Raw genomic sequence first — 13,739 nt, forward strand, 5'->3', positions numbered from 1 at the left:
TTTCTCAGTAAGAAAAACAGAGTATGAGATTGTAGTATTGAAGATTGAAGTATTGTAGGTTTATATTGGTTTACACTAAGGAGTGAGATAGTTGACATATGAAAAAGTATTAATGTAATGGTACGTCCCAAGGGATCCACTTTAAAAAAAAAAAAAATGTAAGGTATCAAATGGTGTATGATGGATATGCTCAAAGTTTAATCTGTTCCATTCTGTTTATTATTTGTGGCCAGGGAACACAAGTTAAATGCTATTGTCCATTGGATGGAGCTGAAAAGGGTATGAATTAATCTACTGGGGGTGGGTAAATCTGGTATAGTAAATAATTGAGCACATCTGAGGTGTTATAGAAATAGTTTTGCCTGTTAATTGTTCGATTTTGGTGACTGTCTGTTGCCATATAGGTTTTAGATATTTGCAATTCCAGAAAATATGTATAAAAGTACCTTGATCTGGGGCAAGGAGCTCTTTTGAAAAATGCACTGATATGTACATTTTCATAACAGTTTGTTTTCAATCAGTGTATTTCTATCCTCCACCCCATGTCCTCTCCAGCTTGTAAATGACCCATCTTCATACATTGCATGGTCACTGCAGCAGGGTGGTTTATATTAGTGATCTCCAAGCTATGGCCAAATGCGGCCCTTTGTTTGCTTTTACCCGACCCTTGGGGCCATAATTCCTCTCAATTAAACCAATTGAGACCAATGACGCCAATGATGGGGCATGATTTTTCCCAATGACAAACAATTGGACCCAATGATGGGGCACAATTTTTCCCAGTGACACCAAGAATAGGGCACAGTTCCCCCCACTGATGCCAACGATGAGGCACAGTTACTTCCACTGAAACAAACAATAGGGCACCCCCCCCCCCACTGATGTCAGGCTTTTTCTACTCCCATTGGCCAAAGTCTGGCCCCCCTAAAGTCTGACGTACAGTAAACTGGCCCTTTGTTTAGAAAGTTTGGAGACCCCTGGTTTATATTATTGTTTTACTGTAGGTGTGGGGCAGAATCTTCAGGACCACCTGGAAGTTTACATTCAGCAGATGTGCACCAAACCTATCACTTTATACAGTGCACAAAAACCTCTCAAGATGCTGAAGATTGGCCTAGAATGGATGTGGAAGTTCACAGGTAAGCATGACCTTTTGGCTTACTTCCCAGCGGTCCTGAATAGGATGAGATTTTCTTGAATTTTCACATTAGTGTCATGTGCAGGGGCTTTATCCATTCATTATATACTAGCTTTCATGAATCTGTCATATCTATGCCCATATTTCCCCACTATGTTCATATATCTCACCCGAAATTTCCTTATTCCGCCTCCACCAGTCTGCTCATCTAACTTCGTCCTCATCTCTCACTGCATGATTTATATTTCCATCTGTCCATTATTAACATTCACGTTCATACATTCCCACCATGTTCACATCTCCTCCATCCTTCGCCAGCCTCGTCCACTACCACTGTCCCCACAACCCCCTGGCTTATTTATGACTGCACTTCCACTTTCGGTGTGCCAGTCATAGTGTGCTTGTATTTACATTAATTGTTTGTCATCTTTAATCATGATCCCTCTACTGTCCTCACCTGGTTCAAGTAAGACCCTTTTTTCAGCTTTGCCACACAGAACAGCTTTGTCTAGCAGGGTAAGGGATCTGACATTTACAAAATGATGCCCTGTGTCTGTCTCTCTCTGCAGCAGTTGAAAGCCGGTTTCTCTCACTATTCCTCCCACCCATTTTCAGCTGCTGCAGGGAGTGACACAGACACAAGGCATAGTTCTGTATTTGCCCCCTGCCCTGCCACACTGATCTCCCTTCCTGTCCTGCCCACTTCTGATTTCAATGTGTGTACCACCCTGCATGCCCGGGCCTCCCTCCCACAGATTTGCCATCTTTCCTCTCCCGCTGGCTGCTGCGGGTACACAGTGAGATGTGTCAGAATGGAGAGCAGTCTAAGGGGCTGGTAAATATGTCCTTTTCTGAATGGATACAGTGAGTGATCGGTACCGATTACTCCTTTGTTCATGCATAACTGAAACATTGTAAACTGTGTTTACTATACTTCAGTTTTTGAATGAACAGGAGCCTCTTTCTCATGTTCATTCAACTGGAGTGCAGCAGAGGCAGCAGAGAAACGAATCCAAGAATATGTATCCTCAATTCCATATAAAAAGTAAATAAATTGTAAAAGATATATTTTTTAAAAATTGGAAAAAATAAAAAAATTTTGAATTGTAAAAAATAAATAAAAAATAAAACAAAAACAAAAAACAAAGGGCTCATTTGCACAAGTTCTCTGGCCCATACAGTGTGAATAAGACCCTTTTCACACTGAGGGCGTTTTGCAGGTGCTCTAGCATTAAAAATAGTGCTTGCAATCTGCCCTCAAACAGCTGCTCCATTGTCTACAGTGTGAAAGCCCGAGTGCTTTCACACTGGAGCGGTGCTCTGGCAGGGTGTGGGGAAAAGTCCTGCCAGCAGCTTCTTTGGAGCGGTGTGTTTACTGCTCCTCCACTGCTCCTGCCCATTGAAATCAATGGGGCAGCGCAGCTATACCACCGGCAAAACTCCGCTATTGTGGCGCATTGCGGGCGGTTTTAACCCTTTCTCGGCCGCTAGCGGGGGTTAAAAGCACCCCGCTAGGGGCTGAAATATGCCGCAAATCCGACGGTAAAACACTGACGCTATGGGTTTGCTGGAGCCGTCTTAGTGGTTTGCTGGAGCCATCTGTTACTCTGTCTGTTACTCTATGAAGATGAAACAGCTGTACGAACACAGCCGCAGGTCCTAATTTGCCAAGTGTGCAGGTGTGGTGGAGTGACCCCAAATACACACTGTCAGTGTTTGGAAGCTATACACCTGCATCCACATGCCTGCCAAATTAGGACCTGCAGCTATGTTCATACAGCTGCTGTGTCCCCATAGCGTAACATAGGCTGCCTGCCTGCACACAGCTCCAGCCACATTAGAAAAAGAAAAACATTGATTTACACTGTACAGGCCACAGCATCTATGTGAATGAGCCCCAAGACCTCATTTACACACAGAACTTAATTATTAACTCAATACAGTTTTATCTTTTAGATTTAGGTGGAATTTTTTAAGTCATGTTTGTGTACCCACGGTTTCCTATAGACTTTCTATTAGAGTGTGCTTTTTCTGAACGCGCACCAAAGATACAACATGCAGGACTTTTGGTGCGCTTTCAGAAAAAGCACAATCTAATAGAAAGTCTATGGGAAACCGCAGGAACACCTGCTCTGAGGCCAAACCGCAGCACAGCACTGTGACACAAGCCTAAGTTTAGATCCAAGTCTTAGTTTATAAACAGGTCTAAATATAAATTTCTTTGAAGTAAATACAAACGTTGTAAAAAGCATAAATTTTGTCTTAAATGAAAAAAAAAAAAAGTGCCCGATGGATTTCTAGATACAGTTTCACAAAATAAATTAATAGTTGTTTTTCATGTTTGATTACACATTACAATAAATGGAAAAATGCAATTTTTGTTTTGTTCATTGGCATATAGGAGATGGAGCAACAGCGCACTTGGAGACTGGTGGATTCATTCGAAGTGCTCCTGGCGTGGAACATCCTGACATCCAGTTCCACTTCCTCCCATCTCAGGTCATAGACCACGGGCGTGTGAGCCCCAAAATAGAGGCTTATCAGGTGAGGAGATTATAAAGCCTCTCAGACTGTACTCTAAGCCCTTGTACACACGGTCAGAGATTCCGACTACCAAATCCGTCTGAGTAATTCCGACGGATTAATTACGGAAGAGGTCCGGAAGTGATGTTGCATACACACGGTCGGACTAAGTTGTCGGAAAATCCGATTGTACATAACGTGATGACGTTATTTCGTTAGACGGGACTACGTTCAGGCTAGTAGCCAATAGCTTTGGTCTAGGAATTTGATCTGAGCATGCGTGGCACTTTGTCCGTCGGAGTAGGCTACACATGATCAGAGTATGTCCGATAGGAGCATACTACTCATTCACATGGGGAAGCTGGGATCTGTGGGCTTGTTAAAGGGGGGCTTCCAGATTCCGATAAGTCACCCCCCCCCACTACCACCAGGCCAGGTTTGTGGGGAAGAGGTCCTTGTACTCATTAACATGGGGACAAGATGCTTTTGGGGGGGGCAGTCCAAACTCCTCCAAGCACCCCCCATGTTGAGGGCATGTGGCTTTGTATGGTTCAGAATGGAGGGTGCTCGCTCGTTCCCCCTCCCACCTTCCTGGGCTGCATGCTCGGATAGGGGCCTGGTATGTATTTTTGGGGGGGGGGGGAACCTCATGCCAATATTAAAAAAAAAAAATGGTGTGAGGTTCCCCCTAACATCCATACCAGACTCGAAGAGCCTGACATGGATTGAGGGGGGACCCAATGCTGTTGTGGTGTTGTGTGCCATCTTTTCTTTTGTTTACATTCTGCTGTGAATGGGGAATCCCACTGACAGCAGAGTCATGGTTGTTAGGGATGCGGCAGGTGCTGGCTCTTTAACAACCAGTTATGCATTGGCTGTTGAGGACGGCTTTAAAATACCGAACATTTTCACTACTAAAATACAGCATCACTTCAAGAAATAGTGCATGCGGTATTTAAGTAATGTTTTTTTTGTGAATTAAATTTTTTTTTTTAAACGCTATGAGCCTTTTCACCGCTGATCCTAAAGCGGTAGATAGCATTTCATAAATTGATACATGTATTTCCTGAATACATATAGTGAATGTATTTAGTATGTAAAAACATTTTTTGTAGGATATTGGTTCCTAAGTTCTCAGCTCTGGGATTTCACTACTGAAACCAAATTGAAAATTAAAGAGGAACTTCACCTTACCTAAAAGTTTTTTTATTTTTAATCTCTGGTAATTGTTCCTGTATGTAAATAAAAAAAAAAAAACACACACTTAGTCGATGGAGTTTAGCGTTGTCCTCCTCTGCCCAGAATTCTTCTTTGTGGCTTTGCTCCGGCGCTGCAGGAAATGAAAAGTACAAAATTAAAAACCTGTTTTTATTGTTTCATTTTTTTTTTCCCCATTGGGTAAGAGGGAGAGGAGAGGAGGTAGATGATAGGGGGTAGAGGAAGTCAGATTCATGGGTGCAGGTCCAGTTTAAGATGGGTATTGAGCTGACAACTCTTCCTCAGAAATACTAAGCAGCGTTGTCAATCCTGACTGGGTTTTCCCCTGCTGGACCACAGAATACATTACCTCCTCTTTCCCCTATCTCTGTAAAGCAGGTTTGTTATTTCCGTGCTTTGTGGCATTGAGCTCACTACAGTAAGTTAGGAGCTCTTTGGATTTGTGGTAAGATCAACAGATATTTTCTGTACTTAAAACATTTTTAAAGAGACAATGCTTTCCAGAGACATACGGATGTTTTTCGTTATTTTGCGCACACATACACTTTAACTTTTACCTTAACCACTTCAGCTCCGGACCAATAAACACCTTAAGGACCAGAGGTCTTTTTGCAATATCGGACTGCGCTGCTTTAACTGGTAATTGCGCAATATTGCACCCAAACGAAATTTGCGTCCTTTTCTTCCCACAAATAGAGCTTTCTTTTGATGGTATTTGATTGCCTCTGCGATTTTTTTTTTTTGCGATATAAATGGAAAAAGAGCGAAAATTTTGAAAAAAAAAAGATATTTTCTTCTTTTTGTTATAAGAAAAATCGAATACGGTAAACTAAATTTTAGTCATACATTGAGGGCAAAATTTATTCAGCCACATGTCTTTAGTAAAAAAAATGTCAATAAGCGTATATTTTTTGGTTTGCGCAAAAGTTATAGCGTCTACAAACTAGAGTACATTTTCTGGAATTTACACAGCTTTTAATTTATGACTGCCGATCTCATTTCTTGAGGTGCTAAAATGGCAGGGCAGTACAAATCCCCCCCAAATGACCCCATTTTGGAAAGTAGACACCCCAAGGAAATTGCTGATGGGTATGTTGAGCCCATTGAATATTTATTTTTTTTGTCCTAAGGGATTGAATAATGACAAAAAAAAAAAAAAAAAAAAATTTTTTTTACAAAAAGTTGTCACTAAATGATATATTGCTCACACATGCCATGGTTATATGTGGAATTGCACCCCAAAATATATTCCGCTACTTCTCCCGAGTATGGGGATACCACATGTGTGGGACTTTTTGGGAGTCTAGTCGCGCACGGCACCCCGAAAACCAATCACCACCTTCAGGATTTCTAAGGGTGCAAATTTTTGATTTAACTCCTCACTACCTATCACAGTTTCGAAGGCCATAAAATGCCAAAATAGCACAAAACCCCCCAAAATGACCCCATTTTGGAAAGTAGACACCCCAAGCTATTTACTGAGAGGCATGTTGAGTCCATGGAATATTTTATATTTTGCCACAAGTTGCGGGAATATTACAAACTTTTTTTTTTTGCACCAAGTTGTCACTAAATGATATATTGCTCACACATGCTATGGGCATATGTGAAATGACACCCCAAAATACATTCTGCTGCTTCTCCTGAGTACGGGGATACCACATGTGTGGGACTTTTTGGGAGTCTAGTCGCGCACGGCACCCCGAAAACCAATCACCATCTTCAGGATTTCTAAGGGTGCAAATTTTTGATTTAACTCCTCACTACCTATCACAGTTTCGAAGGCCATAAAATGCCAAAATAGCACAAAACCCCCCCAAATGACCCTATTTTGGAAAGTAGACACCCCAAGCTATTTACTGAGAGGCATGTTGAGTCCATGGAATATTTTATATTTTGCCAAAAGTTGCGGGAATATTACAAACTTTTTTTTTTTTTGCACAAAGTTGTCACTAAATGATATATTGCTCACACATGCTATGGGCAGAAGTCAAATTACACCCCAAAATAAATTCTGCTGCTTCTCCCGAGTACGGGGATACCACATGTGGGGGACTTTTTGGGAGCCTAGCCACGTACGGGACCCCGAAAACCAAGCACTGCCTTCCGGATTTGAATATAAAATGCTACCAAAAAACCTGTTAGCGATGGCAGGGATCAGGCCTGACTCTGCGATCGCTGCAGTTATGTGTTTAGTGTTTTGTAAGTGACAGTGATCGATCGATACTGCACTTGGGTGGGCTGGGCAGAGGGGCAAAACGCAGGTGCTAGCAGGTATTTGGGCTGATCCCGCTAACAATGCGTTTTTTTGGAACCCTAAACTGCTGGGGACGCTAGTATAGATCTGATCAGATCAGATATTGATCTGTTCAGATTCGATACCACTACGGGAGGTGTATGCTTTGCGTGTGGGTGTTAGCGGTACTGGCACTAACCTAGCGCTGCCTGGGGCGACGCAGACCCTGACCCTAAAACCTAATTGATATCACCCGCCGGGTGATCAGGGGGTTAAACCTTTATTGGGTAATAAATGGTGGGTGCCCTGATGCTATAAAAAACAAACTAACCAGAGTCACCCGTAATACTTATACGGTGATCAGTGGTGAAAGGGTTAACTAGGGGCAATCAGGGGGTTCAAATTTTTATTAGGTAGTATATGGGGGTCCCTGGCGCTATATAAAAACCTGACGGGGAACCTAAATAACTAACTGGCTAACCAGCGTCACCAGTGACACTTATACTGTGATCGCTGGTGAAAGGGGGTGAAAGGGTTAACTAGCAGCAATCAGGGGGTTAAAACCATTATTGGGTAGTATATCGGGGTACCTAGCGCTATAAAAACCTGGCGGTGAACCTAAAAAAATAACTAGCTACCTAGCGACACTAGCGACACTGATGCAGCGTTCAGAAAAATTATCGCTTAGTGACACTGGCAAAAGGGGGTGAAAGGGTTAACTAGCGGAAATCAGGGGGTTAAAACCATTATTGGGTAGTATATCGGGGTACCTAGCGCTATAAAAACCTGGCGGTGAACCTAAAAAAATAACTAGCTACCTAGCGACTGTAGCGACACTAATGCAGCGATCAGAAAAACGATCGCTTAGTGACACTGGCAAAAGGGGGTGAAAGGGTTAACTAGCGGCAATCAGGGGGTTAAAACCATTATTGGGTAGTATATCGGGGTACCTAGCGATATAAAAACCTGCGGTGAACCTAAAAAAATAACTAGCTACCTAGCGACACATGCAGCGATCAGAAAAATGATCGCTTAGTGACACTGGCAAAAGGGGGTGAAAGGGTTAACTAGCGGCAATCAGGGGGTTAAAACCATTATTGGGTAGTATATCGGGGTACCTAGCGCTATAAAAACCTGGCGGTGAACCTAAAAAAATAACTAGCTACCTAGCGACTGTAGCGACACTAATGCAGCGATCAGAAAAACGATTGCTTAGTGACACTGGCAAAAGGGGGTGAAAGGGTTAACTAGCGGCAATCAGAGGGTTAAAACCATTATTGGGTAGTATATCGGGGTACCTAGCGATATAAAAACCTGGCGGTGAACCTAAAAAAATAACTAGCTACCTAGCGACACATGCAGCGATCAGAAAAATGATCGCTTAGTGACACTGGCAAAAGGGGGTGAAAGGGTTAACTCTAGGGGCAATCAGGGGGTTAAATCTTTATTGGGGGGTGATAGGGGGCTACCCTGGACCTAACACTAACTGTCCTGACAGTTTTTACTGTCACAACTGACACTGAATGCATTGATCAGTAAAGAAATGATCAATGCAATCAGTGACACTGTGACTGGGGGGGGAGGGGGGGCGGGGGGCGATCGGGGGGGGATTTGTGTGCCTGTGTGTACCTACATGTCAGTGTAGTGTTGGTGCACACTTACTATTAGTCTTCTCCTCGTAGTCCGGTCAAAAAGACCGCCCCGAGGAGAATGACATCACTTCCTCCTTCCTGTGTAAACAATACACAGTGGGAGGAAGCTTCTCATTGGCCAGGAGCGATCCAGAGGGGGTGGCCGAAAACCAACGGCCATCCCCTCATCACGGAGCGCTCCTGGAGCGAACCGGACCGCCGTAACCAGCGGGAGGGGGTCCGATCGGACCCCCCACCCGCTGGAAGGCAATCACGTACATCTACGTGATTGTGCCTGCCTGTGCCATTGTGTTGACGTACATTGGCAATACGGCGGTCCTGAAGTGGTTAATATACAGCCTATTAATCCTCTAAAACTGAAAGTGGTTGTAAACCCTTCCATGTACCCAGCAAAGTGTCTGGCCTCAGGTGATATACAGAGAGATGAAACACATCCTCTTACATAAGTTGTACCTGTCTATCTGCAGCCTTCTCTTCTCTATATCCTTTCAATATGCTTAATTATAAAGCCTGTCTGAGAGTTCAGAAAAAGGGGGTGGAGAGCTGAATTCACACTCTGCAGAGTTCTGACAGCAGATTGGAGGGAAGAGACACACCAACTTTCCCACAGCACACAGAAACAGAGCTGAAGCTGTTAATCTGCTGGAGGTCCCTCCCTGTCATAATTTTTCTCTTGGTGTCAGGAAAATCTATCAGAAGTGATTCATGCAAATCAGGGCTGTCTTTAATATTGAATGGACCCTGGGAAAATTTTTTATTGGGCCCCCCTATGCAATTTCACTGCTCTGAGACATACAATAAATAGCAGCTGGACTTAAAATTAGTTTACTGTATCAGATCAGGTAGAATTTGTGATTTACATATGCATGCTGGTAATTTACATGTAAACACATGGTCTGCAGGTGAGTCATCTGTACACAACAATAGGGCAGAGCTGGGCAGTATTAGTAGCAGCACTTCACACTGAGATATTGGGACACAGCACAAGACTAAAACTTCAAGGGACAAGGGGATTTAAACTGGGATAGTTGGCAAGTATGAGGCAGCTGCTTTGGGCCCCACAACAATGACAGGGCCCAGGGCTGCTGCCCCTTTTGCCCTGCTTTAAAGATGGCCCGGAGAACAAGCAGCAGACAAAGTGACACTTAGTGCTCCTAACTGAGATAAGTACACACTATAGAACAGAGATGGACTGAGGCGAAGGGGCAAGGGGGCAACTGCCTCTTGGGCCATTCTGATGCCTGTAAAAAGGTTGTACCATGGGGGGCTGTGGCCAGGATGTAAGAGGAGACAGTCTCACCCGCATGGCACTAGTGCTCTGCTCCTATACGGATCCTGCCGACATCCTGCTTGTATTTTCCCCCGTTTCCTCGCTACAGAGCTTCTGTGTGTCCCCCAAAGCCCCTGCTCCCAGCCGCAGCTTACCCAAATGTCTACAGGTAAGCAACGAGCTGTCAGACCGCCAGTGCTCATAGCCAGCACTGACAATTCCCCCCTCCTTCTCCCACACGGATGGAAATTTGAAGCCCAGCAACCAAAAGAAGAAAGGTGCAGCCTGTCAATCCATCCATCTATTTTGAGTAAAGTCTCCCTCCCCCCACTCCCTTCTCTTTCTTGCCTCCCAGGGAGTACTCTAATGTAGGAAGGACTCTGATGTAAGGGGGGGCTTTGCTTTAGTGAGCAGAGACCCCCTTACATCAGAGTTCACCTTTACACCAGCATCCACAGCATTCCCCCTTACATCAGAGCTCCCTTTAAATTAGGGTTCCCCTTTACATTCTGGAGTCCACAAAGATCCCCCTTACAGTGTAAGTGAAAATTCTCTGATGTAGGGGGCACTTTGCAGACTCTGATGTAAGGGGGGGCTCTGCTTTTTCTTTCTTTCTTTCTTTTTTTTCCTCTCTCTCTTCCTATCTCTATGTCATCTTAACATGGTTGTGTACATGTACTTATAAGGCTGGCCACAGATGGACTGGAATTTGTCCAGGTCAGCAGGAAATTTCAGTTCCGCACCGTTCAAAAGGTGAAACCAAAAGACTTTTATTTATAATTAAATCAAAAATAAGGCTTTCTTCAGCACACAGATCAAAATGTAAATTAAAGTCCGCTTATCTTCAGCACAAAAAAAAACAAGAATTAAAGAAAACACCTACAGTTCTGTAGCCAGGTCTTCACCCCAAAGTTTTCAGAGTCCTTATAGAAATCTTTTGCAGCCTCCAAAACAGCAACACAGCTCCTCAGACAAGTGTTAATCTCCTACTTCTCCTCACCACCACCTCTTCACTACTTCCTGTCTTATGAGCTGTCTTCTTGGAGGCCTTTAACCCCCTGTGTGCAGAATGCCTGTGGTCAGGGAGGGAGGCTCTTTCCCACCCAAATGTCACTTCAGAGCCCCCCAACATCCGGGTCCCAACTATCTCTCTCTTAATATAGAGAGGACCGCGAGTCAGTCCTCTCCTGATGACTATACCCGGAATTTCTCACCCATTTTGGGTGACCCCCTGAAGTCTACCGGGATTCCCTTAAAGGGACCACAACCGGAATACTGGTGCTACATAGCACCAGTCCAGGACCCAACCTTGGCGTCCTGTACAATATATATATATATATATATATATATATATATCCCTCACAAAACTGAGTACACCCCTCACATTTTTGTAAATATTTTATTATATCTTTTCATGTGTATACAAAAAATAAAAAATTGAACACTGCGCTATCCAAATATAAAAGAGCTGCTAACACACCCAAATGGATATTTCAAGGTAAAGAATGTGCAATATATACAAATGTGTAGCGCTAAACAGAAAAAAGTGCAAACATTACATGTACTTTATATAATATCCCACGTGGTGCCGCATGTTATCTATATATAATGAAGGTGGAATGTGAATCTGACTACACACGTGGGATTTGATCACTCTATTTAAAGAGACTTCACAGACTTTTTTCTTCTTTTTTTTCTTTGTGGACTATTGAACATTTGGGTTTTTGAGCACAAAGCCACACAACTTTATGTGTGTATTGTTTTTGTACACACAATTTGAAAGTGATAGATTGTTTTATTTAATACAATGTTTACCTAGATCAATGTTCTCATCATAAGGAACATTGTGGCAGCCCTGGGGGTTAGCATGTGGGGTATTATATAAAGTACATATCTTTTCATGTGACAACCCTGAAGAAATGACACTTTGCTATAATTTAAAGTAGCGAGTGTACAGCTTGTATAACAGCGTAAATTTGCTGTCCCCTCAAAGTAACTCAACACTAGGGATGAGCTTCGTGTTCGAGTCGAACGTACGTTCGACTCGAACATTGGTCGTTCGGGCGTTCGCCGAATTCCGAACGTTTGGGCCGTTCGCGGCAAAATTCGTGTGGCCCACAATGCACTGCGATGGCGCAGTGCATTGCTGGCTCATGATTGGCCAAGCATGCACTGTGACCCCGCATGCTTGGCCAATCACAGCGCCAGCAGCGAGGAGAGCCATGATTGGCCACGGGCATCCTGCCTGTGGCCAATCATAGCTCAGGCTGTGTAGTGCACGCCCCACACTATATAAGGCCGCCTTTGAGGCGGCCTCGTGTAGTGTGTTGGCATCTGAAGCAGTGGGTGTTCTGTGTACCTTCAACACAGTTACACACCAATCGTTTTTGGCTGATTTCCTATCTTGCTCTTGTGTAGTGGTTACTGTCTGTGCCCTGACCGCAGTATACACCACTATATTCACCTCACCTATATAGCTAGTGATCTAGCTTTAATAATAGAGCTTGCAGTCAGTAGTGTTAGGAGATAGTGCGTGCTGTCTGCGTGCTCTGTACCCAGTACATACCGCTATAATCCACCTACATAGCTGTTCTCTATTTGGGCCCAATTGTCATCTGCAGGAGTTATTGGAAGTTGTGTGTGCTTCCAGCACAGCACAGTATACATCTGTATATACCCCTTTATCTCTGCTGTTTTCTGGTTATTGTCTGCGTGCCCTGAACGCAGTATACACCGTGATATTCACCTCACCTATATAGCTAGTGGTCCATCTTTAATAATAGAGCTTGCAGTCAGTAGTGTTAGGAGTGCGTGCTGTCTGCGTGCTCTGTACCCAGTACATACCGCTATAATCCACCTACATAGCTCTTCTCTATTTGGGCCCAATTGTCATCTGCAGGAGTTATTGGAAGTTGTGTGTGCTTCCAGCACAGCACAGTATACATCTGTATATACCCCTTTTTCTCTGCTGTTCTATAAAAAAGGCATCTGCAGGAGTTAGTGGGTGTTGTGTGCCTCCAGCACAATATAAACTACCCAACTACTGTTTTACCCAACTCCCTTCAGGCCATTACCATGTCTGGAAGGCCAGCAAGGAGAGGCAGACAGGCGCGAGCCGATAAAAGAGGGCAAGCAGGCTCTGTGTCTAGAGACAACAGTGCTGGTCGTGGACGCGGTGCATTGTCATCAGCACGTGGCCATGGGACATGCTTGTCCTTCTTTTCTGCAGCTGGACATGTTGAACCGCAACATGCCAACGACTTGGTAGAGTGGATGACCAAGCCCTCTTCATCCTCCTCATCCTCTCTCACCCAGTCTCAGGGTAGTAGCAAAGCAGCTGCCAACACATCGTCTTCCCTCCTCTCAATGTTATCATCAGTGACTCCTTCCCTAGACCCACCACGTCCTCCTGAGGAGTCTCCTGAACTCTTTGAGCACAGTGTTGGGTACATGCTCCAGGAGGATGCCCAGTGTTTGGTGGGCTCTGATGATGACACTCAGCTAGAGGAAGGCAGTAGCGTGAGCGCAGAGAGAGGGGATGCTCAAGAAGGACAGCAATCTGGCAGTCATGTTCCACAAGCTGCAGCATACTGCCAGGTTTGCTACAGCGATGAAGAGGGAGGGGATGATGAGGGCACTGACTCCACGTGGGTGCCTGGAAGGAGGGAGGAGGAGGAGGAGGAGGCACATGTCCAACTGAAT

At 44.3% G+C, this 13,739-nt stretch overlaps 1 protein-coding gene across 1 annotated transcript in view; it reads left to right on the forward strand.

Moving 5' to 3' along the window:
* Nucleotides 1–13,739, forward strand: part of CHDH (choline dehydrogenase) — a 92,153-nt gene that overhangs the window by 41,820 nt on the left and 36,594 nt on the right. The window contains exons 5-6 of the mRNA XM_077452060.1: nucleotides 1,005–1,139; nucleotides 3,540–3,682. Coding sequence (XP_077308186.1) covers nucleotides 1,005–1,139; nucleotides 3,540–3,682 — 278 coding nt within the window. The remainder of the gene's footprint in view (nucleotides 1–1,004; nucleotides 1,140–3,539; nucleotides 3,683–13,739) is intronic.

This window comes from Lithobates pipiens, unplaced genomic scaffold (genome assembly GCF_037356315.1).
Source record: "Lithobates pipiens isolate NorthernLeopardFrog02 unplaced genomic scaffold, aLitPip1_a1.2 Scaffold_23, whole genome shotgun sequence".
NCBI lineage: Eukaryota > Metazoa > Chordata > Amphibia > Anura > Ranidae > Lithobates > Lithobates pipiens.